This window comes from Pituophis catenifer, unplaced genomic scaffold (genome assembly GCF_029215685.1).
Source record: "Pituophis catenifer annectens isolate HBS135680 unplaced genomic scaffold, rPitCat1.0.hap2 SCAF_1, whole genome shotgun sequence".
In the NCBI taxonomy this organism is placed as follows: Eukaryota; Metazoa; Chordata; class Lepidosauria; order Squamata; family Colubridae; genus Pituophis; species Pituophis catenifer.
Genome location: NW_027256881.1, coordinates 61,505,274 through 61,533,058, shown reverse-complemented (window position 1 = coordinate 61,533,058; position 27,785 = coordinate 61,505,274). Strand labels below are relative to the sequence as shown.

The 27,785-nt window shown below is 40.2% G+C and overlaps 2 protein-coding genes across 2 annotated transcripts in view; one reads left to right on the top strand and one right to left on the bottom strand.

The window, feature by feature from the left end:
• Positions 1–654: 654 nt before the first annotated feature.
• ABCC10 (ATP binding cassette subfamily C member 10) lies at positions 655–27,785 on the top strand. The gene is made up of 24 exons (XM_070932495.1): positions 655–815; positions 1,811–2,478; positions 2,578–3,182; positions 5,580–5,807; positions 8,234–8,390; positions 8,954–9,090; positions 9,264–9,343; positions 10,139–10,310; positions 10,999–11,097; positions 11,583–11,772; positions 12,590–12,667; positions 12,886–12,905; positions 13,754–13,778; positions 16,418–16,579; positions 17,583–17,715; positions 18,469–18,652; positions 19,327–19,670; positions 19,792–19,961; positions 21,664–21,824; positions 22,536–22,789; positions 23,057–23,202; positions 24,352–24,449; positions 25,028–25,140; positions 26,988–27,785. Exons 1-24 carry the CDS (start codon positions 655–657, stop codon positions 27,115–27,117), a joined length of 4,515 nt encoding a protein of 1,504 aa, XP_070788596.1. The 3' UTR covers positions 27,118–27,785.
• LOC139308714 (zinc finger protein 318-like) overlaps positions 18,586–27,785 on the bottom strand; it is a 35,805-nt gene continuing 26,605 nt past the window's right edge. The window contains exon 6 of the transcript XR_011599743.1: positions 18,586–18,669. The gene's annotated coding sequence lies outside the window, so the exon portion shown is untranslated. The remainder of the gene's footprint in view (positions 18,670–27,785) is intronic.

The window sequence follows — 27,785 nt, the reverse complement described above, 5'->3', positions numbered from 1 at the left end:
CTTCTTGGCTCGTAGGAGTTTTGCCTATAGGTGGTTCAAAGTTTCTCTCCCCCCCCCCACGAACCCCTCCTTTAACAGCTGCCCCTTTGTTTCGGGGCGAAGCAGCAGCATTTGTAACGTGCAGAAGCATTCTGGTTAAGGCAGTTTTATGAGCCCCCCCAGCAGAACAGATGAACAGATATCGCTTTTACGTCTCCTGTATAAACGACCTTAGCTGATTCCAGAAAGATGTAGGGGAAGAGAATGGAGCTGATAGTTACTGGATGGGAAGCCTTGATCCTGGTGGCTTAAGGGGCTGGTCTATGTAGATCTCCTGACAGCAATACAGTTTCCTACCGTTTTCTTTCTAAATATTTTTTTCCCAGCTTTCTGGTCTGCCTTAGAAATCTGTTACTGTACTCCTTTAAAGGGCTTCTATCAAACCAAATTGGGCATCAATCCTTATGCATTGCAGGGAGCCTTCATTTCTCTCAACTTTTACATTTGTTTATATTTTGTTTGTTTATCAAATTAATCCATTTAGTTGAATGTGACTCTGGCCCCTGTAAAACCAACAACAGTTAAAACAATATAATACTTGCTTAATATTGATTTATTGTTTTGTTTTTCTTCAGGAATTGTTTTCCTTGACTGTTATATTTTCCTGGAAGTAAGATGGAAGAGGTTCTGGCTGATCTGTGTGGGACTAGTTCCATAGATCCACTTCCTCTATGGGTTCATAGCAATGTTGGACACTGTTTTAACCAGTTGCTCTTAAATGTGGCTCCTCATGTCATCCTTGCTGTAGTAAGTGCCTGCTACATAGGAACACCAAGGTATTTTGTGGTCTCTAAATTAACTCCTCACTCATAAAACAACATATTTTATGTAATTTGAAATAATTGCATGCTGCTATCTTCTATGCATACTACTAATAACTTACTAACATACATACATACATACACATGCCCATTATATATGAGAGCAATTAATTTGGCCACAAAAAAAGATCTATTAATTAACATTTTATGTTAGCTAAAATGATCATTGATATGGTTTGGAAAATATGTATAACATACTTACCTGACACCCCACCATATCTCCCTCAATGTACCCAATTAAGTATTTGCAAACAAAGCTATTATTTTCCCAAAGAGAGGCTGACTTTGGTGATTGACCAAATCTGTTCAGATTAAGTGAAGGTTCATTTTTTTACATCTTGAATAACTTTCTGGGGGAGGAATTCTTTACCAACCTTCAAAAAACATTATGCTGCTTTTTGGGTTTTCTTTCTTTGACAAATTTCTTTTTAAGAAAAAAGGAAGCATAATGAGGAAAACATAAACAAAAGCCTTACACAGAAGTCCATGAATAAGATTTGACAATTGCACGATTAATATTATTGAAGAATTCCTGTTTAGCTTTCTTGCTCTGAAAGATGTTTCCACTGATCTTATCACTGTTTTCCCTGCTGATTGCTTTAAATTTTGCATCCAATAGTGCTTCAATGCCTGAAATGCATTAACAATACAATCACAAGAAAACTTACTTAGGATTAGACGTCCTTGAAACTTCCTTAATTTAGACCACATAAATTAATTTTTTTGATAAAACATTCAAATATATATCTACACAAGCACAATTTAAGAGATTAATCATTCTTTTTTCATTAAATAATGTTCTCAAACAACACACTAGAAAGAGCAGCTTTTTGTCTGAATCATTCACTTCAGAAACTGGAGAAATATACCATTTCAAGAATAGAGGTGGGGGAAGGATATTAGAAGAATACTAATACCAATTTAATGCTTTCTTTTTTCTCCTTTATTAGGACTTTTGGCTCACAATGTGCATACAGACCAGGATGGAAATGCAGAATTGCTGCATCTTTTATCCTTGCTGGTTTGTCCATCCTTGATATAATCCCAGCAGTACTTTGGCCACAGAAATTGGATCCTTTCTGCCTGAAAGTTCTAACAAGTGGCACAGCTGCATTGGCATGGCTTACTCACAGCCTGGCACTTCTTGCTCTCTACAGATCTCCGTGCAGTTTCAGCCGTGGTCCTGCAGTCCTACCGATCCTTGCCTTCTTTCCAGTCCCATCTCTTGTTATCACATTGGTATGGCGCTGCCAGACGGAGTTGGGTGAGCAGCCCCTTCAACTTGCCACAGCCCTCAGGCTCACGGTTCTCTGCCTCCAGTTAGCTTTTCTACTTCTCTGTCTCATTGGGTATATCATCCCTGTAGGCAATAGGCAAGACCTTTTCTCCATCAATGACCCTTCACAGCATGAACCCTTGATCACAGCTTCACAGTTCTCTGAATCCACTTGGGAGGCAGTGGCAGAGGATGGGGAGAGCTGGCTGTCACGTTTCTCATATGCTTGGATGAACCCTCTTATAAAGCGTGGCTACCAGTGGAAGCTGAATAAGCCACAAGATGTCTATCAACTCCCTCAACGACTGCAGGCCAGCAAAGTCTGTGAACACTTTTACTCTTGTTGGCTGAAAAAGGCAGCTCTTGCTTCAGAAGACGAAAGGAGATCTTCCACAAACCACTTCTTTGCCAAACTCGATTTGAGACAAAATGAACTTCCAGCAGGTTCTCAAAATGCTCACAAACCTGTACATCTCCTTTCAGTGCTGCATGCAGCTTTTGGCCTACGTTATTATAGTCTCGGCTTTCTGAAATTGGCCGGTGGACTCTTGGGATTTTCCGGGCCTCTGCTTTTAAATCTGTTGGTCAGTTTTATGGAGTCACATCAAGAACCTCTTAGCCATGGAGTGTTGTATGCACTGGGACTTTTTGCTAGTTCCTTCCTTGGTGCCATTTTACGTAATCAGTTTAATTATGAGATAAACAAAATTATACTTACTGTACGTACTGCGGTTATTTCAGCCATCTACCAGAAAGCTCTCCGGGTAAATGGAAGTAGCCTGGCTAGCTTCACCACAGGTGAAATTGTCAACTTTATGAGCACGGACACTGATAGACTAGTCAACTTCTGCTTTAGTTTCCATGAGCTGTGGAGTCTTCCTTTTCAGTTTGCTATCACTCTCTACCTTTTATATCAGCAGGTAGGCATAGCCTTCCTGGGTGGACTGGCTCTGGCTGTGCTACTTGTGCCCATTAATAAAGTTATTGCTAACTGCATCATGAAGAAAAACAAGGAGATGCTGAAGCACAAAGATGTACGGGTCAAGGTAAGGTGAAAATATATGACTGTGTAATTTTTCTGGTAGATGCATATACAGGTAGTCCTCGATTTACGACCACAATTCAGTCCAAAATTTATGTTGTTAAGTGAGACATTTGTTGAGTGAATTTTGCTCCATTTTATTATCTTTCTTGCCACACTTGTTAAGTGAATCACTGCAGTTGTTAAGTTAGTGACACAGTTGTGAAGGGAATCTGGCTTTCCCATTGACTTAGCTTGTCAAAAGCTCACAAAAGGTGATCGCATGACCCCAGGACGCTGTGACCATCATAAATATGAGTCAATTGCCAAATGTCTGAATTTTGATCATGTGACCATGGGGATGCTGCAATGGGCGTAAGTGCAAAAACCAGTCATAAGTCACTTTTTTGAGTGCTGTTGTAACTTTGAATGGTCACTAAATGTAAGTCGAGGACTACCCGTATGCCCATCACACTATTCCCTTTTGGGGTAAACAACATATTATATAGAGTGCAGAAAAAGAATGAGAAATAGTGGGCAAAAAAAGTAAGATTGGCTTTAAGTTTATTAAGTATTAATAATAAAAATATGCTAGGTAGTAGAAATAATAATGGAGAAGACTCCTGCAAGTCCCTTGGACTGCAAGGCGATCAAACCGATCAGTCCTAGAGGAGATCAACCCTGACTGCTCTTTAGAAGGCCAGATCCTGAAAATGAAACGCAAATACTTTGGCCACCAAATGAGAAGGAAGGACTCACTGGAGAAGAGCCTAATGCTGGGAAAGATTGAGGGCAAAAGAGGAAGGGGACGACAGAGAACGAGGTGGCTGGATGGAGTCACTGAAGCAGTAGGCGTGAGGTTAAATGGATTCCAGAGGATGGTAGAGGACAGGAAGGCCTGGAGGAACGTTGTCCATGGGGTCACGATAGGTCGGACACGACTTTGCAACTAACCACAAAAACAAAGAAATAATAACCAGGTCTAATGTGATTTATCAATTTGCAATGATTCAGCAATACAAGCCAGGAGACAGTATCTGATCAGGTAATATGACTCAAAGACTGTCCTACCAGTGATAAAGGTCTACATTTGGTTCAGATAGAAATTCAGGTTTCCAAGTGAAAAGGGACATTGAAATCATCAATTCCACAAGTACATAGCAGAGCTCATGCCCAGTTTTATTCCTGAGGACAAGGCTTTGGATAAAGCTTTCACTGGAGAATTTTCTAGAAGTAGGATGTGATTCATGTTAATCAGAAGAGGTGCTATTCAGGTTTTCTACTATAAGTCACTGAAATAGCTTGTTAGCACTGAGCATCTTTAGAAACAAAATGTGGACTCTACAGAAACAGCTTGTAATATATGCATGGCCTTCCAGGTTCAACACACGAAACAGATTTATTCATAGAATTGGGAGATGCCAACTTTCACATGAATGAAGACATCTACTTCATTCAGGAAATCCCAAAGCTACTACATCTCTAGTAGATCATGGTTCTGGAGATAATTACAGAAGTTAATATCTTTTGTATGCGAAGTGTGCGCTCTACTAAAAATATTCATCCCAAAGGGACATTCCAGCCCAAAGACTTTCAGATGTACATTGAAAGGATTGGGTACTTTGGTTATAATAATTTAGGCTATTTCCTAATTCGACTCTTCCTGTGCAATGGTTCCGACAGATTAATGGGAGGAAATTGTTCTGTTTGCAACCTCCCACCCTTTTGAAATATTTCTTCCATTATATTTTCTTTGCAGAAATGAAAGAACAGCTGCACAAAATCTTTTGGTTGCTAATCCCTCCATTTTAAAGCCTCTCAGACAGATAAGCTCACTGGTTTGTTTGTTTTTTACTAGCACCAGAAAGGAAATATGTTTTGTGTTCCCTTGTGCCTGATACAATCAGCTGAAGGCTGCCCTGTACAGATGGTGTAGTCAACTTAAAATTGGTCACTTAGCAATCTTCAAAATCATGAGAAACCCCCTCCCCAAAGCTATTTATGACCTGGTTTCAAAGTTACAATGGGCTTGCAGACATATGACATTTTAGGTGCTCAGCAACCAGACGGCATTTACAGATATTTGCAGCATCCCACAGTCACATGGCTTCATTTATGATATTTTTGCTGAAAACGGGCATCTACTTAGTTTCCAGCAGAAACCACCCCATAGCAAACAATAGGCTTGTTTAACAACTGCCACTTTTGCTTAACAACTGCCACAAAAAAACTTGTAAAAATCAGGTCAATCACCTTATGGCCTGCTTTACAACCATCATGACTTAACGATAATTGCCAGGCTCAATGACAGTCATAAGTTGAGGACGACTTGTAGTGAAAGATTCTGAGTGCACATCATGGAATAAACATACCAGCTATGATTCTTTGACTACCAGCTTTCTTCCTTTTCTTTTTTTTTCAGCTCATGACTGAGCTCTTGGGTGGCATGCGAGTGATCAAGTTCTATGCCTGGGAACCGCATTTTGATGCTAAAGTGAAGGCATGCCGAGCCAAGGAACTGAAGAGCCTGCGAGCAATTAAATACCTTGATGCTGTGTGTGTCTACCTCTGGGCTGCATTGCCTGTGGTTGTCTCCATTGTCATTTTCATTACCTATGTTTTATTAGGACACCAGCTGTCTGCCACCAAGGTGAGAAGTGTTGCTATTCTGACCCAATCCTTCTCTTTGTTATTCATTAGTGACTTGTTCATTTCCATGTTTGGTGATCAGAACACACAAACATTATTTAAGAAAGCTAACATCAACAGAATACCTTATTTGTGTGCTTGACTGCAGTGTTTATATATTAACTAACAACACAAGGACTGCCAGTGGTTTATTATCTTATTCATCAACTTGTGACTCGAGGGGGCTCAAGGAAAGCCTCCAGAGCCGGGGAGGGCTAAAATGTTCCCCCTGCCGTGGTGCAGGAGGCTGACTAGGCCACGCCCACCATGGCTATGCCCACCCAGCAACCGGGGGGAGAGGTAGTGCTGTATCAGATATACAAAACTGAACATAAAACCATTAATCCAAAATACATATACACAAATACTGTGGTGTTTGTATGACTCAACCATACCCAGTTTAAAAAATCATAAATATCCAATACTAATTAAAAGCTTTGTGATAAAATTCAGTTTTATGACCTTCCTGAATATCATCAAGGGAGGTTACCATCTGGCTCTAGGGATAAGCTATGCTGTAGGGATGGAGTATAAGCTGAGAAACATAAAGCTCCTAGCCCACTACTTTCAGTTGACTAGAACTCTCAACCACAAACTTTGCCACAAATTTTGCCACAAACACACCAGATGGGTTAGTTCTATCTGCTGAACCCAAAAGTATCCAGTTGCCAAGCCAGATATACTAAATTCAGCATTTTGAATTGTATTACAGCTTATTGGAGACAGCGCAAAACCAATAGAATATAAGACATCAGTGGCTGTCTTCTGCCAGCAGATGAGCTTTTGCCTTCTTTTCCAAATTCAGTTTCTGGATAGCTTACAAAGGCAGCTTCATGTAAACCACATTGCAAAAGTCAATTCTAGAGATAGTAAGGGCCCAGGTTACTGTTGCTAAGGCCTTATTCTTCAGAAATTTGTGCACCAGACAAATGTCAGCAAGCTCCCCGCTCCCCCTTCCAGTTAGCAATAATCTATTATTGCTATCTATTCTTTCAGGATAAATTCTTTGCTTTCCAGAGTTATTACTGGAGCAGGCAATAGACTGCTTCATTTGATGTCTTCATTACAGTTTGTTTCTTCTGATCTAGTCCATTACATTGTGAGTTTGGTGAGGTGGCAATGTATAACTACCCCAAATTGTTAACAACCTCTCCCAATAGCTTATTAAAAGCAGAGGGGAGAGTAATGAGAGTACCCCACAAGTGAATAGTTACCTGTTCAATCTCTCTCCAACCCATCACCTGGTACTACCCCCTCAGGGTAGAGCAGAAAAACTGCAAAACAGTGTCTTGTACTCTTAGCTTTTGTAAGATGCCACCAATTGATGAAACTGAAAGTTACCAAAACCCATGCCCATATCTGAATATTGAAATGGATCCATATAATGTAGAGTTGTTGTAATCTACCACACTCTCAATAAACTTTCCTAAAACAATAAGACTGGTGGAGACTAGGCAATAGTGATCCAAATTGGTCATCTCGAGGGGACATTGCCAATACAGTATATGGAATTTGACATGCAAGACTGAATTCTATCAGTTCTGCTCCATGTTCTAATTCTGTAACTCTCAGAATCTGAGTTCCTCCAATCTGAGAATACGTTTCTAGCTCTAAATGTTATAAAGTGTAGTTTAGACTTCTTGAGCAACTTAATATGTACATGTAAAAAAACAGTCACAACTTCCAGAATTATATTTATATGTACTGTAGCTGGTCAGTCACAATTGCTCAGGGGTGGGCTACAAAAATTTTAGCAAGGGGTTCTCCCCCCGGTTGCTGGGTGGGCATAGCCATGGTGGGCGTGGCCTAGTCAGCCTCCTGCACCACGGCAGGGGGAACATTTTAGCCCTCCCCAGCTCTGGAGGTTTTCCTTGAGCCCCCGGGAGGGCAAAAACGGCCTCCCCAGGCTCCAGAGGCCCTCTGGAGGCCAGAAACAGGCCTGAACTTCCGGTAGGCCTGTTTTTGGTCTCCCTGAGCCTCTGCGCGCACCATGCAATTACCTGCATCTAAAATGGGCCGCATGGGGACTCCTGGGAGGGGAGGGGAGGGGAGGGGAGGGGAGGGGTGGGCGGGACCAGCCAGGAGTGGGATTTGGGGGTTCTCCGAACTGCACAGAATCTTAGCTAGGAGTTCTCCCGAACCTCTGTGAACCCCCAGCAGCCCACCCCTGCAATTGCTGTTGTGGTTGTTCCATTTGGCAACATTATAATATTTTCTTAATTTAATTTCCATATTCTTGCCATCTAAGAACAAGAATTCTGTCATGTTCTAGACAGATATTTGCATTTGCTTCTGCTGCTTCATTTTCTGCTGTGTCAAGGTGGTATTGTATTCATTTGGTCAAATGCCAGGGTTACCTCTCATTTATTTATTTTCTCTCCACCATAGGTTTTTACAGCTTTGGCCCTTGTCGGGATGCTCATTCTTCCCCTCAATAATTTCCCTTGGGTGCTGAATGGGATCTTGGAAGCCAAAGTATCCCTAGATCGAATCCAGCACTTTCTAGAGCTCACAGACCAAGATCTTCATGCTTACTATAGCAGAGGTACAGTGATAAAGAAAAATAAATAAATGGTGGGATGAGACAGCAGAATGACAGTAGCAGTTCTGGTTCATGTGAAGTAAATGTGAAAAGAGAGAATAGATACTTGAAGATTATGTTTGCTGAAAAAAAATATTAATGTGATTAGCAACTTGGTGGCCCAATGCAGTTTTCTATAATCACTCATGCTTACCAATGCTCCAAAAATCCAGGTTTCCCCCCTTTTCTTTTTTTTCCTCTCTTCCCATGTTTTTAAAAACCAGAGCCCATTTTTTCTGAAAATCCATCTCTTATATGGAAAATCCATCTCTTATATGGAAAATCTATTCATCACGGCAAGAAAAATTAAATATGCGAGCTGAACCTATTTTGCATTGTATGATTGAACATGCCTGTTTCTTATAAAAGGCATTAAATAGGTCTGAAAAAAATCTTAAATCTTGGGTAAGGTATGTGCATCTATGTGTGAAATCAATTATATCTGCATATATATCCATATATATTATTATATCTGTAAGTGTACTGTTAGCTACAGATTTTATAACAGCTGTACTGTTCTGTTTCAGTTTGTCCTTCAAATCTATCTTCTGCCTTGGAAATGCACAATTCTATCTTTTCATGGTCCCCAGAAAGCAAAGAAACCTCTGAATCTCATGTACCAAGAGGAGGCCAACTTTTCATACAGAATCTGTTGGTGACAAAGGTAAGTGATTAGGGGGAATTATAAAGACAATCTAGACCACTTAAGAGAGGTGCTCTTGTTCTTTCATTGTATGGAAAGAGAAAGGACACGCTCTGAATGAATGAATTAAAGTTTGCAATATAACAGAGGAAGACTGCAGGCTAATCTGTGAAAATCTTGATGTTTCTTTCTAGGGTGCATTAGTAGGGGTCATTGGGAAGGTTGGATGTGGGAAGAGCACACTGCTTGCAGCTATCACTGGAGAACTTAGTAGGTAAATAGTCATAACCTGCTTCTTGTATAACTTTGAACTCATTACATTATTTAATTTGTTACGATTCAATACAGGTAGTTCTCAATTTACAACAGTTCATTTAGTGACCAAAGTTGCAATTGCACTGAAAAAAAGTGACTTATGATCTTCTGATTCTGTAGATGTCCCGTTTGGATCTCAAAACCCCAGCATCTCTCTACAATTCATTAAAGCAGACCACTTCTTTTTGCAGACATAATGGCAGTCATTTTTAAAACTGTGAGCCTGAAAAAAAGATGCTGCTGTTTTAAGAATCACTTTAATGGGCAGACTCCTTAAAGCATTAGCATCTGTTTTCAGAATTATGAAGCCCAAAAAAGGATGTAGCTATTGACATTACTCTTTAAAAGATGTCACTGCCTTAAAGAGTCAGCTTGTTAAATTATTGTGATGCACAACTGTGCTGTCTAAGAATAATGCAGGAATAGGTTGGAATTGCTTCTAGTTATACCCATTACCACAATATCATTTAATCTCCAAGGGGTCTCTCTTTCTCTCTCTCATCATCTTTTTATCCCTATATATATATCTATATGCATATTCACTAGGGGGTGAATATACCTAGTAAACCTGCCTATTTTTCCCCACAAAAAACAATCTGCAAGGTGGGTTGGGCTGCCCAAAGATTCCCAGCTGGCATTCATGACTAAGGAAGGCTTAGAACTTGCAGAATGTAAAGATTAACCGGCCCCATTGCCCATAATCATTTGGATAGCCATTTTGTATGCCCTTTCCTCACTGCTGATATGTTTGTAGTCAAGGTGAACAGGTCTATGTTTGGGATTTGGAAAAAGGATTTGGGTTGGCTGCTCAAGAGCCCTGGATCCAGTTCACCAGCATCCGTGAAAACATCCTCTTTGGGAAGGAATACAACGCTCAATTTTATCAGCAAGTAATAGATGCCTGTGCTCTCTCTGATGACTTGAATGTGAGTATTCCATAATGTACAAAATAACTCCTATAGGTTCTTCAAGGAAGTTAATTAATTAATTAATTAATTAATTAATTAATTAATTAATTAAGCAAGCAAGTATTACTTAGTGCCGCCACAACTTCCTCTGAGGGCCCCAGAGCCTCCTACACATGGAGCACCTCCCTCCCCCCAAAAAAGTATGTAAACATTTTAGTATGTTACTATTACAGCGCAGGTATTTTCAATTTGCTTATATATTCATACCGTGGTGCACAAATTTATACTTGGCTTGGTAAAAGTTGCACAAAATATTTTTTTCTCATACATGGCACGTCAGAAATTAGATGGAACAGTGCTCAGGAACAACCCTATATCTGGGAAAAGATTGTTCCAAAGGGCAGGAGTTGCTATGTTAAGTATCTCCAAGTTTTAACTTATTTCCTGTGTTCCCCCTGCCTATCCTATAATGGCAAGAAATTGTGGCATTACCGTATGGCAGTTTGCTGCTGAATTTTCATTGATGTACTGTTGGGGTTGACAGAAGAAGTGTTCATGACATATGTGACCTTTGGCCTACATGTTGCCTATTGATATAATGGAGTTATGAATTAAGCATCCAGGAGTTTTGAATAATTGTCTTTATTTCAGTGCATCTATTTAGCCAACTGTTCTGTTAATTATAATTTATCTATTTAACTTCTAGATTTTCCCAGCAGGTGATCAGACAGAGGTGGGTGAGAATGGAGTCACCCTCAGTGGGGGACAGAAAGCTCGTATTGCACTTGCTAGAGCTGTTTACCAGGTATATAAAGGACTGGATGAATGCTATTGTCCTAGGTGGTTTTTATTTGTGTATTTATTCAGTTTCTATAGCCATCTCAGCAAAGTGACTCTGGGAGGCTTACAATTATAGAACAGTTAAGAGAAACTATTATTTGGATTGTTTTATTATTTTAATTTATGTATACAGCAACCAAAATAACCTACTAACAGTAAAGCCAAGAAATGTGGCCCTTAACACATTCAGAGCCCCAGACCCTGTACCCTGCCAAGTTTTTAAAGCCTTACAAAAGGCCAATAGGGTTGGGGCAATTCTAATCTGTCAAGAAGAGTATTCCACAAAGAAGGGGCTACAATAGAGAAGGCCTGTCTTCTAGTTCCCAACGGTCAACATTATTTGGCTAACAGGATCTGAATTATTCTGAGTTTGTTGGATTAAATTAGATAGGTAGAGATTTTACAATTCTGGGTGGGAAAGGGCTCAGACGTTATCATTCTTTTCTACAGGAGAAAGAATTATACCTTCTGGATGATCCACTAGCAGCTGTTGATGCAGATGTAGCTAATCACCTTATGCAGAAGTGTATCCTAGGAATTCTCAGACACAAAACTCGGATTCTTTGCACCCACAGAATTGAGGTTTTGGAAAATGCTGACATGATAGTACTAATGGATAATGGCAGAATTCTCAGGGCAGGTAAAGCCTGATGCCTTCTATTGTTCTCTTTGCCTAGGGTTTGAAATACTTACCTCAGAAAAGGAATTCATAATGTGAACCAGACTCCTGTTTTTTGTTGGGAGCTTTTTATCAGCTCTTGCATGTTTATAAAGAAGGATCAATGGTTCTTTCTCAATTCTGATGGCTCTTAAAATTGCCTGGAGGGCTTTTCAAATTTTGCTGTGTTGTAAGTTCCAACAAAAAGCTCATTATCAATAAGTACAATTAACAAAATGCACAGGTATTTAGTAAAAATATTGGCTTAAGAGAAAATACTGAATTAATTGCTCTACATAATAGAGAATTTGTTTTCATATTCATACCAAGCATACCCAGAATAATAGAAAAAGGGACAAAAATATGCTGGTGAGCCAATAAAATTAAGGATGAGGGAATTATTCAGAAAAGCTAATAAAACACCACACAAAAGACTTAACAATTACAACAGGAAAATGAAATGGATGTTTGTTTGTTTATATTTGTTGATTTATTAAATTTGTTTGCTACCCATCTCACTGCAAGGTGATTCTCGGAAGCTTACATCAAAATAAAACTCTCTCTATATGTATTTCTAATTAGAAAGGATTAAGAATTAGAAATGCTTAACGTGGAATGGAACAAATATTCCTCAAAAAAGAAAAAAATAATTATTTTATAAAAATTAAAATAGACCATAATCCAGTGAGTTTGGTTTTTCAATAGAAATATAGTTCTTTCAGATAGAGGATAATGAAATGCTGTTAAGAAAGAAGCATAGCGGAAATTTAAACATAGCAAAATCTTCCTATTTTTCTAGGTACTCCAACAATCATTCTTCCATTGGTAGAAGCTGTCCCTAAACTTGGAGCAATGACCAAGAGAAGGAAGGACACAAGTAAGTACTAGGTATTTTCATCATTGTACAGGAATGGGTTTGTTGAAATCAATCAAAACAATATAAGTCTGGGATAATGGAGTAGAGAATAAAGCTAGTTTAGAAAGTGGAACTCAGTTGAGGCCACAAGATAGATAAGCATACAGGGCTTATTTATTGTTTTCTTTCAAACGTAATAGTGGAGACAGGAAGCACTAGCCCACTCTTCCTTTGATCAGGTACCTTCCAATGTGTTGAGATTGTAGTTGTACTGCCAGAATTGCAAGCCAGTATAGCCATCTTGAGAATCCTCCTAGTATAGATAGAGGAAGCTGAGCTAATGAATCTTGGTGATTTCCCAATAAGTAAAATAAATCTCTATGTGCATAAAATACATTTCTTTGGAGGGGAAACAGAGCTTCAGATATTTTGTCCTCTTGAAATCATGTGGGGAATGAGAGTACCTTCTACTTCTGCCATATCCTCTGCTTAATACAAATTTAGGAAAAATATGTGATGGATAGGAAGTAAGTATGAATGGCCTCCCAAGAACTAAAAACTTTCAGAAACATTTAGTTTCACAAATTGAAGCAATATCACTGATGAAAATAGAATCCGGTAACCTATGTTTTGTTATTTTGTAAATTAGATGAAAATATATTACAAAAATGCTTCAGGTTTCAGGGGGAAAATGCAATTAGTAATGCCAGTAGATGCTAATGATCCTGCAACAGCCATATTCCATTAGTCCTTATTATTGAATTGATGTGTCTGTGGAGATTCTCAGTCATCCAGGTCATGGTTATCCCAAAGATCTTTTTTTTTTCCCAAGATGCAATTGGACTTTCTGGTTTTTCTTTGAAGACATTTTGCTTCTCATCCAAGTTGTTTCAGCTCTGACTGGATGGTGGGGAATGGAAGGATTTATATTCCTTGCAAACAGCTGGTCATTTGCATTCCTTTAACTGGTCATTAAGGTCACCTGGAGGTTTATCCGTGTCATCAGGGTCACCCAAGTAGTGCAAAGTGGTGTGGAGCCTTCTTGGAACTGTTGAAAGGACTGTTGTAGATTGGAGATAGATGATGTTGTATTCCCCAACCACCCACCACCCACCCCCGTTGAGAGAGGGCTGTTCAATTTTGACATAGTTCAATTCTTCAGAGGTGAAGAAGCTTCTTGGATGAGAAGCGAAATGTCTTCAAAGAAAAACCAGAAAGTCCAGTTGCCTCTTGAAAAAAAAGTACCTTTGAGATTGAATTGATGTGCATTTGAGGAAAGTCTCAGGAAGAAAGCATTATAGATTATAAACTAGGGAAATGCAGTATGTCTGCACTAGTAGCACAACAGAACACCAAAGACATCTGGATCCTGTGGTGGTGGTGGTGGTGGTGGTGCAGTAGTAGTAGTAGTAGTAGTAGTAGTAGTAGTAGTAGTAGTAGTAGTAATAATAATAATAATAATAATAATAATAATAGGTATTGAGTTAACCATTATCTGCAAAGCCTTTTGGTTACAAGTTTAGGAATAACTAGTTATGATTGCCCTTAGGGAAAGATAGGCCATATATTTCAGGAAAAAAATGACTGACAAAGAAATAGAATTCAGGTATTGGTATCCAGGTACATCCACCTGGATATCTTACTTGCTGTCTACATTAAAGGGTGGATGTAGTTTGCTTCTGAGTAATAAAATAGGATTAAAGCTTTACAGCAGTTATAAGGTCCTCAGGTTTTGGGAGTGGGTGATGATGATGATGATGATGATGATGATGATTATTATTATTATTATTATTATTATTAATTAAATTTGTATACCGCCCTACTCCTGAAGGACTCAGGGCGGTGAACAGCCAAAAGATAAAATACATATAATACAAATGTTAAAAAACCATTAAAATACAATTAAATAATTTGGCCCAGAAAACAAAATGTAAAACACCCCAAATTTATAAGACAAATTTAAAATTTAAAAAATTTAAAAACAGTTTAAAAAAGAGGTTAGGCCAGGCTGGCCTGCTGGAATAGGAATGTTTTGAGGGCACGGCAGAAAGCGCGCAGGTCTGTAATCCTCCGTATCTCCGGGGGGAGCTCGTTCCAGATGGCAGGTGCTCCCACAGAGAAGGCTCTTCCCCTGGGGGCCGTCAGTCGACACTGTTTGACCGACGGCACCCTAAGAAGCCCTTCTCTATGGGAGCGTACTGGTCGGTGAGAGGCTACTGGTGGCAGAAGGCAGTCTCGTAGATACCCCGGTCCTAGGCCATGGAGCGCTCTAAAGGTGGTAACCAAAACCTTGAAGCGCACCTGGAAGACCACCGGGAGCCAGTGCAGCTTGCGCAGGAGGGGGGTCACATGGGAGCGCCCCATCGCCTCCATTATCACTCGCGCGGCCGCATTCTGGACCAGCTGGAGCCTCTGGGTGCTCCTCAAGGGGGGCCCCATGTAGAGACCATTGCAGTAGTCCAGGCGGGAAGTGACGAGGGCATGAGTGACCGTATTTAACGAGTCCCGATCCAGAAAGGGACGCAACTGGCGAATCAGGCAAACCTGATAAAATGCCCTCCCGGCCACAGCCGTCAAATGCCCTTCTAAAGACAGCTGTGAGTCCAGGAGGACACCAAGTTGTGAACCCTCTCCGTGGGGGCCAACGACTCGCCCCCAATAGTCAGTGATGGCACCAACTGACTATATCGGGATGTCGGAAACCACAGCCACTCGGTCTTGGATGGGTTGAGCCTGAGTCTGTTTTTCCCCATCCAGATCCGTATAGCCTCCAGGCACCGGGACATCACTTCAAGGGCATCATTGGGGTGGTCCAGGGTGGAGATGTACAGCTGAGTGTCATCAGCGTACTGGTAGTACTTCACCCCGAAACCACGGATGATCTCAACTAGTGGCTTCACATAAATGTTGAGCAGAAGGGGCGAGAGGACCGACCCTTGTGGCACCCCACATACAAGGGGCCTCGGGGTCGACCTCTGCCCCCCTGCCAACACAGACTGTGACCAGTCGGAGAGAAAGGAGGAGAACCACCGCAACACGGTGCCCCCCACCCCCAATTCTTCCAACCGGTGCAGCATGGTCGATGGTATCAAAAGCCGCTGAGAGGTCTAATAGGACCAGGACAGAGGAACAACCCCTGTCCCGAGCCCTCCAGAGATCATCAACCAATGCGACCAATGCCGTTTCCGTGCTGTACCCAGTCCTGAAGCCCGACTGGAACAGATCCAGATAAGCCGATTCATCCAGGTACTGAGGGAGCTGTCGTGCTACCACACTCTCAACAACCTGCGCAACAAAGTGAAGGTTGGAGACTGGACGATAATTAGCCAACACTGCCGGGTCCAGGGAAGGCTTCTTGAGGAGAGGTCTCAGCACCGCCTCTTTCAAGGCGGCGGGAAAGACACCCTCACTCAAAGAAGCATTTATAATCCCCTGGAGCCAGCCTCGCGTAACCTCCCGGGAGGCCAGCACCAACCAGGAGGGACACGGGTCCAATAAACATGTGGCTGCACTCAGTCTACCCAGTATCCTGTCCACGTCTTTGGGAGTCACAGAATCAAACTCTTCCCAGATAATATTCTCAAGACCTGCCTCCATCATCCCCCCTGAATCTACCCAGTCAGAGTCCAGGTGTTCCCAAATCTGAGCGATTTTGTCATACAGATACTGTGCAAAGTTTCCAGTCGAGAACCCCCAGTGTCCTATTATTGTTATTCCTATTTCCTGGTATTATTATTCCTGTTTCCAAAATAGACGCTGAATGCAATGAAGTGGAGGATGAGGAAGAAGAGCCAGCACAATTAAACTGTTTTCCTAAGCAGGAGGAAGAGAAAAAAGAAGGGGCAGTGGCTTTCAAAGTCTACAGGGCATACTGGCTGGCTGTTGGCAGCTGCCTAGCATTGTCCATACTCCTTTCACTGTTGCTCATGCAGGGTAAGCTTATAACATTGCTCCTTCCCAGTTCAGGTTTCTCTCTTCTCTTGATTGCTGGCTATTTCTCAGTAATTCGGAACCTTTGGTTCAAAAAAATTGACATCTTTATAGAAACTTGGGCATTTTGCATCGATTATGAGAATTGTTGAAGACCTCATAGTTATTCCAGGCATTGTGGACAGAATGATTGTGGAATTCCCTCTCTCCCCCTCCCCCTTTTTTCCTTGGTTTTGCTTTGCTTTTGTTTTTTTGTACTTTGCTTTTCTAGTCTGTTGTAATTTTTTTTTGAGGAATTGGTTTTTAATTATAAACCACCTACAGTTGTTTGGGAATTGAGTAGACTATAAATTAAATATAACAAACATATAAACCACCTATAAAATAGACATAACTTGCAATTCTCAAGTTTGAAGTTTCTTCTTTTAAAGATCAATAATAGATATTAAGTCTTTGTGGTAATAGAATAATGCTAGTGATTTACTCGCAGTTTTTGTATTTAACAGCTTTATAATCTACAGTATAGGAAAATTTTGATTCTCCAGCCTCTTTCCAGGGAACCCACTGTGTGGATTGGTTCAGAAATAAATGATTTCCTATTATGTGAGCAAGTCTGAATAAGCCACAGGCTTCCACAAAGTTCCACGTAATTCAGGAAAAGGTTGTTGCTAAAATTTATTTTCACATAAGGTAATTTATTTGTGGCATGCACATATATTTATTAGTGGCTTCTATGTTATTTAATCAGACAACTCAAAGCCACTTACAGTGTTATAATACAACTAAAAAATAACAGTAATCATTTTCCAATATGGTCTATTCAGCATTTATTCAAACAGTTTGTAGAGGCACATTAAAAGTGCTTTCATAGGACCTCTTTATTATATTAAAATTGGCAGCAGGAGTTGCTTTGTGGTGAGTTCCCTACCTCAAAGTCATTCAGATAGGCTTAACTTTTATTTAAATAAATAAAGCCTCACTTACTGACACTTACCCATTTCTGCAGCTTCTAGGAATATTTCCGATTGGTGGCTCTCAAACTGGATATCCAGCCTACCTCATACTGAAAATAACTCCATCAGCAGCTTGGCAGCCCTTCCTTCTTCATCTCTGCTGCTCTTCTCCCATCACGGACTCATGTATGTCAATCAAAGAGCTTGGCTATGTTTTATTTGCATCTGCTCACTGCCCAAACATACATGCTATTGAATAAGATTCTTTCTCTTCTTGGCATTTTTTTTTCTGTCCTCCTCCCAAACTGCCTCTAGAAAGTAGAAGTGAATTGAGAATGCAGAAGGGAAAACCTCAGTCACATCATGGCTTTTCTTGCTATGATTAAGAAGCTGAACACTAGCTAAACATTAGCAAGGTAGAGCAACTTGCAGGGGGAGGGAGCAAGGAATAGGGCAGATGCACAATATTTCCTGAAACCTGATGGGAATCAACATGTATGCAGTGGAGAGGATTGGAATGACTACTTACTGTATAGGATTCCAGTAATCATGCTTCCAGTGACTTTTTCCATTTGTTGCAAATTCCTCTATAAACTTGACTGAATCTTTCAGATGTCTTCAAAGGTAGAAAAGATTAGATAATGTGACTGGCCAAAACTTGAGCTTGACCTCAGTCCCTGAAGTGAGTAGATTCGAGTGAACGTGGAATTTCCAAAAATTCCTAGGCCTGAATCTGAATGCCAGACTGGTAAGAAGGCACAGGTGGAGCAATTCCTCCTCCTCACAGGAACTAAAAGTAGGAGGTACTTAGTGCTGTTGGTGGGAGGAAATTCCCTTCCTGCCCTCCTGGGAGAGAGTTATTGCATTTGGTCAAAACAGGGAGGGAAGCTGACTTGGAGGAGTATTGCACTTCCAAACTGATTTTACCTGTCTTTTCAGTTCTCCAGTCTTGAGCTCCATCTCTTCAAATAGCACTTTGAATGTGAATTTTTACCTGACTGTGTACGGCTGCATTGCTGGGGTAAATTCAGTCTTCACCATCCTGCGGGCCTTTCTTTTTGCTTGTGGCACCATTCACGCTGCGACTATCATTCACAACCGACTGCTTAGACGGGTGATGAAGGTAATGACCTGGGAGCTCTGTTTGGGAAAAGAAGGAACAAGGGAGGAAGATAAAAATTGAGACCTAGAAAAATTGATTTTTTTCAAACATTTAGATTTTTGAAAATTAATTGTCCTGTTATTTTACATATAGTAGGAAAACATTAATTAATAGCATTATTATTTATAGTATTATAATTATACTTCATTGGCTCTACAGTTCCGAGAAAAATTATTTGCCCTTTTGGGGATTTTCTGAATGCTTGCTTATCGCGGAATGTTGTCAGAGCTCCCTGCAGCTCCTTGTGCTATGTAAGAAATAAATAATTGAAATAATTGATTTTGGTAGCCAGCAAGACTTTTATAAGTGGACGTAGCTATCTTGTTTTTAGATGAGTTTAGTCACATAATCCCCCTTTGAATGGGAGTCTGCTTTCATATGATCCCACAGACTTTGACCATTGGACAACAAACATTGTTTAATAAAAACATCATGAAGTACCAATGGGACCTTACAATCCTATTTCATGAGAATGTTGTTGCTTTTTAAATATATATATATATGATAGTCCTGTGTGGGACTGCAGAGAGATTAAAAAAAAGAAAATAGCATTGCAATACACTAGGATATTTCCAGTACATTCTAATATTCCAAAAGCCCATAGCCTTACTATATTTTTTCTTTTCTATTGCCAGGCTACCATGACCTTCTTTGATACCACGCCAACAGGTCGTATTCTTAATCGCTTCTCTTCAGATCTGTACTGTGTGGATGATAGTCTTCCTTTTCTTCTCAACATCTTCTTAGCCAACATCTTTGGACTGCTGGGCACGCTGGTGATGATAACCTATGGATTGCCTTGGATTGGGCTAGTCTTACTGCCCTTGGTGGCCATCTACTACTCCATCCAGCTTTATTATCGACGTACCTCTCGTGAACTCAAGCGACTCTACAGTCTCACCTTGTCACCTATTTATACTCACTTTTCAGAGACTTTGACAGGCCTCAGCACTATTCGGGCAACCAGGATGACTGGGAGGTGAGTTTTTCTCTTCAGCTGGTGGAAGTGTAAATTGACCTGAAAAGTGGCTAAGTGAGAGCTGTTTCAATTGCATGAGAAATTCTTCCTAATTTTAATCTTTGGGCTGAACCCAGTCTAGGTTTGAGACAGAAAATCAAGAACGGGTGGAACTGAACCAGCGTTGCCGTTTTGCCAGCAATACGGCAATGCAATGGCTAGATATTCGGCTGCAGATGATTGGAGTTGCTGTGGTTACTGCCATTGCAGGAATTGCCATCATCCAACACCAACGGAAACTGGGCGATCCAGGTGAGCTATGGAATTATGGACTCTGCAAGGATGCACCAATATCTATGCCCGTGATGGCGAACCTATGGCATGTGTGCCACAGGTGGCACGCAAAGCCCTCTCTGTGGGCACGCAAGCTGTTGCCCCAGCTCAAGTCCACCACGCATGCGCTTCCCGCTGGCCAGCTGATTTTCGGGTCTCTGCCGTACATGCGTGGGGGTGAGGCACATGCAGGAGGCATGCATGCATGCTCGGGGGTGGGGCGCACAGGTGGGGGAGGTCACACACGCATTGCATTATGGGTGTGGGCGCGTGTAAGTGCCGTTGCATGCAGGCGCGAGCGTTTTTGGCACGTGACGACAAAAAGGTTAGCCATCACTGATCTATGCCATCCTTGCCAACTGAGTCTTCTTTCTTTTGCTCACAATATTGTTCCTTTCATCATTGATATTAGATATGGTGTCAAGTTTCGAGGTCGTCTCAGATAAATTGCATTTCAAACAAAGTCTTTGAAGAAAACTCCCATTTATTAAGCACGACATTCAAAGCACGACTCATCGTAGCCAACACTGACTTCCAGACCCCAAACCCTCCCTTTCCGTTCCCCACTCCCCTGCACTCATTGGCCATCTTCCAAGTCAATCTACCCCTATCTATTGCTCCACTCAAAGGAATTTCCCCCTTCCCACCCCATCTCCTACGGGATATTATCTCCAGGGAAAATAAGTAGGTAAAAAGTCAAACGTCCCTTTCCAGACGCCTCCGCTCCTCCTTCTTATGTCAGCACTAGAGTAAATGCAGCTTGAAGTGCTGACATATGGATTCTGGATTTTTCTCCCTTCTCTGAAGAAAGGATAATAGTACCAAGAATGCTGAAAAAGAAATGAAAAGTATTTTTTGCTCATACAATCAGCATGCATTTTATATGTAGGCAGGCAGGTGGTTTTTCTGTTCATTTATCTTTCCCTTAAAAGAAGAGAAAAATAATATTGTAACCAAATGAAGTCCATGTGAGAACAGGTAAAGTGCAGTGAACTACTGGAACCTTTTTTTCAGTATGGCAGGCTTCTCTTTCTAATCAACTCTATAAAGTTAGTATGACTGTCTTAAACCGAGGGTATTCTACAGATGTGTAGCCTCCAATAAGCAGTTCCTATCTTACAACCGTAATGGAGCCATAAGTCATGACAGTCATAAAGTGGATCACCTTAAAGGCATTTAAGCAGGGGTGAAATCCAGCAGGTTCTGACAGGTTATGGAGAACGGGTAGTGGAAATTTTGAGAACTGGCAAATACCACCTCTGGCTGACCCCAGAGTGGGGTGGGAATGGAGATTTTGCAATATCCTTCCCTCAGGAGTGGGGTGGGAATGGAGATTTCCCCTGCCACGCCCACCAAGCCACACCCACAGAACCGGTAGTAAAAAAATTGAATTTCACCACTGCATTTAAGGTAGATGAACCAGGATGTTTTTTTCAAGCAGTGAGCATGTGTCTAAAAGAGGAAAGATCAGATTCTGGATCACTATTTCTAAAAAAAAAAAAAAAAAGTCGTGATACTAATATCAGAATCACTTCAGCAGTTCCAAGGAAAACTTTTTTTATGTTGGCACCTTTCTGTCCTTCGCCTTTGGAGATGGATTACTATCTCTTACTATTTGCTGCTTTATCTCAGATGGTAAGTTTTCTGTTTTGTTTTATTTTGCCTTTTTTTGCCCTTCCAGGTCTTGTGGGTTTGGCTCTTTCCTATGCTCTATCTGTTACAAACTTGCTGTCAGGACTCATCACCAGCTTCACTCAGACAGAGACCATGATGGTGAGCGTGGAACGGACTGAAGAATATGCAACAGAAATTCCCATAGAACCTCAGGAGGAACTGCTTCCGGTAAGGCTGCCTTGTTTTGCAGCTCTAAAATCATTGGAGAGATTTGTTTATCTAGATGTAGAGTATTCGTTTTCATATAATGCAAATGTAGTGATTGCTTTGGGATGTTTTTGCTTTTATGGGTCTTTGAAAAAACAGTTGGTCTTCTTGAAGGTCTTCACCTTGTAAAGACAAGGTGAAGGTGAACTCAAATCTATAGTATCTTTTCCATTCTTCCGAACTCACTTTGTTTTAATTAGCATAATTTGGATTCAGAGGAGGAGGGAAGGGAGGGTAAAAACAGCTGAAGAGGGAACTATTTCAATTAATCTCTTGATACAGATTTCCTAGATTCTGTAGACTATCTTGCATGAAGGATGAGTCCTGGTAAATTGCTGAAGAGCACAGAAAAGTAGAGTTCCATTCTAGGAATGAAGCTCATGTTAGGAATGAAGCCCATGCTATCATCTTGAAGACTGCAACAAGGGCAGAAGTTCAGTAGAAAAGTAGTTGGTGCCAAGAGGGCAGGGGAGCCCAGTCATCTTCCACCAGACTATCACATCTAGAGTGGGAAGAACTCAAAATAATATTTGCAGTAATCATTACTACATGGTACTCCTTGATTTGATTTGCTGTATTTCTACTGGTGATATTAAGTAATTGATCAGAAAAAAATACATTAGGTGGTAGCAATCTCTGCTCATTTCTAACATTGTTTTTTCTTCCTTGAAGGTTTCCCCAAACTGGCCAGTTAGAGGGCATATGGAATTCCAACAAGTAATATTAGCCTATCGGCCAGAATTACCCAATGCCCTGGATGGTGTTACCTTCACTATCTATCCTGGGGAAAAGATAGGGATAGTTGGACGTACAGGATCTGGCAAATCCACTCTCTTCCTGGCCCTTTTCCGCATGGTGGAACTGAGAGGTGGACACATCCTCCTAGACAGTATTGACCACTGCTCTGTAAGCTTGAAGGAGCTAAGGTGAGTCATTTTCAACAACAGTGGCTTGAGGTTCCAGGGGTTATTAATCCTTTAGCTGTTGGTACCATGGTTCTCAATCTTAATCATTCTTAAACTTTACTGTGACAGATTAAACCACTTAAGTGTGCCTCAATTTGTCAATGGTGATGCCAATCTTCCTCAAACTCCTTTGCATCCATTTGAGAAGTCAATTTAAGGAGATAGCAAAAGGGTTGTTTAATATATCAGTTGTGTGCTTTCTATTATTTCCTGCTGTCTTATTTTTAGGTCTAGATTGGCTATAATTCCCCAGGACCCTTTTTTGTTCAGTGGGACACTCCGTGAGAATCTAGATCCCCAGCAGCAACACACGGATGATGACTTGCACCAAGTTTTGGAACAATGCCACTTGCACACATTAATTACAGAGATGGGTGAGTCTTTTGCTTGGGATAGAAAAAGGAGCTGCTGGAGCAAAGAGCATCAAAAGCCTAATAAACTATCCTTTAGATTATGAGGTGTTGGAAAACTGATCAGAGTAGAAAAAAAAGAAAATAAATACCCACAGGGTTGTAGATTCTCAGGCTGCCACAGAATGATACATTTTGAGCTTAAGGAGGTTAACTTTATTCAGAAAAATGTATCAAGATGGTGTTGGATGAAGCAAAATAAATAAATAAATAAATCTGAGGCCAGATCTTTTTCCTATTTTTTCACCCTTCCCTCTTTTCCTCTCATTCTCTCACTTTCTATAATAGACGAGCAGAAGAATAGATTGTTCTTCACAAATTTATCATGCCATAAATGTGGACTATTTTCTTTTGCTCCTTATGTCCAGAAATCTAATCATTGAGGAAGAGTTACTTGTTCAACTTTTTCCACTTTCTGTTTTAGTGTTTTTTCTCTCTCTGGGTCTCTCTCATTTGCATAAAATACTCAGTGCTTCAGTCTTCTGGCAGAATATTTAAGAGAAGATGCCAAGAAACTTGATCGGAGACTCCTACTTTTGGGGGGGGGGGCTGTTATTTTTGAAATGTTTAAAAGTGTAGTAGTTAAAAACCCAACATTACTGACATAAGATATGGCTGACTGCAAAATGTCTGGATGCTTTCTGTGTTATGTATTTAATACTCTTTAATATTTTTCCCTTTCTATAAATGCTTTATTTGCATTTGTGTGGGGGGGCTGTCTGTAAGCTTGGTTTGCTTAGCGAACGTGCATGCACATTCTCTAGTTACTGTACTTTTTCCTATTTTTATGTATTTTTTTCTGTTTTCCTTATAAATTTGGGGAGAATTCAGCTTTCCCCCCATGAAATCCATGAAATGGTTGAGCTTCATTCATTTACATTAGGGAGCTATGGGGGTAACTGATAGGTAGATATCTGTTCTACAGATAGAGTGACCGGCATCCCAACTGCAGTTCAGAATACATGTTCTAAAGAGAGGTTGTAATAAAGGGATTTTTCACCAAGCACATATTATCAGCGCTTAGTTGCTGCAACTCAGTTTTCTCTCTCTTGAGCTTCGGGTGCAAATGAACTAGCACAAAAATTTTAATCTCACATTTGTTTCTTCATGCAGGTGGGCTGGATTGTGAGCTGAGAGAGAGAGGAAAGAGTCTCTCAGTAGGACAGAGGCAGCTGGTTTGTTTAGCAAGAGCCCTCTTGACTCAGGCCAAGGTGAATGGTGGTCTTTTTTTTTCTTTATATATCCTGCTATACTTGGAAGGTGTCAAAACCATTATCTTGGACTGGAAAAGTTGAAGCAAGTTTGGAGCATCTGTCCTACACAGAAGAAAGGCTAGGTTGTCCTGGACTTTTAATTAGGAAAAAAAGCAATTAACGGCATTATGTAGGTTTATAAAACTATATATATATATGGAGAACTGGGTAGAAAAGAAGGTATTGTTCTCTTGTAATTCAAGATTCGCTACCTACAAGATTCAAGAAAAGGAATGTAACTTTCCTTACTCTGTAATTAATATAATTTCTTGCTACAAAATGTAGCCCCTGTTCATGGGTAACAGATCCATGATATCTAAATGGAATTTCCACAGGAGAGAAGTTGTTTGGGTTGAAATCAAGAGCAAAACCAAAAGAACTATTGTCTTCATGATTTGAGATTTTCCAGAAGCACCTCGCTGTCCACATTTGGATTTAGTGGATCCTTGCTTTGTATGCCAAAAGGTTCACAGTAATTGCATCCATCAGTTTTTTCTTGTATTGGAAGTATGTTTTTTACTTTGTCTCAATCGTAGATTTTGTGCATTGATGAAGCCACAGCAAGTATTGATCAGAAAACAGACAGACTCATCCAGCAGACCATTCGCCAGAGATTTACAGATAAAACTGTTTTAACTATTGCCCACAGGTAATGTTTTATTTCTTCTTTAGCCTTTGGCTCTTCAGTCTGTATAACTGAAAAAAAAATCTAATTTCTTATATATTTCTGGGTAGCGACTGGCCAAAAATCATGTTATGCTGAATATCTTGAAGAATGTTTCTACACCAACATTTCAACTATTCACCATGATACTGACACACCCAGGCCAACTGCCTAATGCTGCTTTCCCTCAAAATTCAAGTTTTTCCCTGCCAGCATTTCTTTTGAGTGCTTCTGCTTGATCCTAATATCTCTTGATTGGGGGAAATGATTTCCAGATCAGACTGCACTAAAGCTCATCTTAGAGTGGATTTGGGCAGCCACAGATACCAAGAGAAATTTAGTTTTCCGTTTTTAAAGCTGTTTGAAATTGGCACGAGAACATTTTCACATTTTTCAAACATTTTAAACTGGGTCTTCACATATCTGCATCTGCAGAGCAGACTCCAACCAATACACACAGCAATAGTTGTGACCATCAGTTACAGTGCTATTATGTTTTTTTAAACACGTGACCTCCCTAAAAATACATTTTTTTTCCATCAATTATTCTATTGATCTCTGCCTCATGCTCACGTTTGAAAAACAGATGAACAGTGCGATTTATAGCTTATGCCCAATGAGCAGCAATTGTATTTTAAATAAACATTACCTCTATCTTGCCTCATACCTGAAAATGGTGCCAGTGCAGATCCTGCTCCAGAGTAAATGTGTGAAAAAGATTTCACACTGAGGATCATTTTACTGCCGATGATGATGTTATCCATTCAGTTAAGTCTGACTCTTGGCGATTTTATTTATTTTATTTATTTGATTTGATTTGATTTGTATGCCGCCCTATCTCCATAGGACTCAGGGCGGCTCACAACAATTAAGAAATACAGTCCCAATCCAATAAAAACATGTTAAAAATACATATTAAACACATATGATTTTATGGGCCAGGTCTCTCCAATCTTCTGATCTTGTACTACTTTGGCTCTGGCTGATGTTAGCTTTGATGATATTCAGCTACCATGTTCTTTGACAGACGGGTTTCCTTTTACCACTATCTCTCCAAACATAATTGGAGAAACAATGTTTTCTCCAATGAATTCATGACATAGCCAAAGTTAAGTGAGACACAGTTTCATGATTTTGCCTTCTAGTGACATGTCTGGAGTTACTGTCAATATTGTAATGCTTTTATACAGATCTGGTGCCTATATAGAATCATCCGACTAACAAACCCCAAAAAAGCAGGCACTTTCAGAACTTTAAAATCCCAAAAGAAAAACTTTATTGAATACGTTTTGACATTGAGGAAAGCAAAAACAACTCTAAATTTTCCCGCACAAACTTGCAGTTATAAAATAGGTTTCACCTCTCCTCCCATGGAACAGGTCACGTTGTCCAGTTAGGAAGCATTCTTTTGTTTTGATAACAGTTCATGTCTTAGCTGCCACCTGTAGAAATGTCCTTGACTCTCACGGATGAAATCTGAAGCCTCTGCATTCCATCTCACCCTTCCCTCCCAACAGTTCTTTGGCAAGTTGAAAAGTGATAATAGTCACAAGAAGTTTAAACATTTTTCAGTCTTGACACTCTGACCTGCAGAAGCCATCGGTTTAATCTTTAAAATCTTTTCAATGTCAAATAAAAACATAGGCAAAAACTCTAATTCACATACCTGTTCCCAGAATGTATTATTTGAGCCTCGTAACAACCTTATTTTAAAAAACTGTGGCCATCTCATCCACTCTCTGCAAAATCTTGGATTATATTAAGAGGAGCATCAAATGCATATCTGGGGTATTCTGGCACTCTGCCTATACTATTGTGTTTATTTCTACCAGGTTGAACACTATACTGGACTCAGATCGAGTGTTGGTGATGAATGCTGGGCGGGTGGCAGAGCTCGATTCGCCTGCTGTACTCAGCCAGAAACAAGACTCTTTGTTCCAGCACCTTCTACAGTGTGGATAGCAATAACCTTCCTGTGGACATTCTCAGACTTGAATTGATTGTACCTCATGACTGCAAGCTTTCCCATCTACAATAGGGGCCTCATCCACAGGTCAATCTTGCATCCTTCAAATCCACCCATTGACTTTAGAGTTTCAAAAATAACAGAGGGCAGAAATTTTCTTAGTAGTCTGCAAAACTCCATTTTCATTTTGCTAATTTCACTTCCACTTACTGAAAGTTAAGTCCCACTCAGCAAGAGGTGTTTTTTTTTTAAATTGCGTATTATCCATCTATCATAATGCAATCAGCAAAAATGATTCAAAGCCGTTTAAATTAAGATTCTTAATCCCAGGTACTGTATGCTGCTCAAATTAGATCAGATACACAACCTTTACATCTTTTCTTCGGCTATCCTGCATTTCACTTCTCTGGGAATATATATATACCTTTTCTTATAAATAAAAATTAAACAATTCTCATTTTTTTTACTAGTAAAGCTTGTTTTTATTTTAAATTTCACTAATAGCACACAACTTATGTTTGTACTAAGATTCTCAAGACATTCACATAACAAATATGCTGCGATTCAGACAATCTCTAGAAGACAGATTCTTTTTCCAGGAATCCAGTGGGATCATCCAGAAGATGATACTGGAATGGGCACTGTATATTTGTCTTTTAAGAGA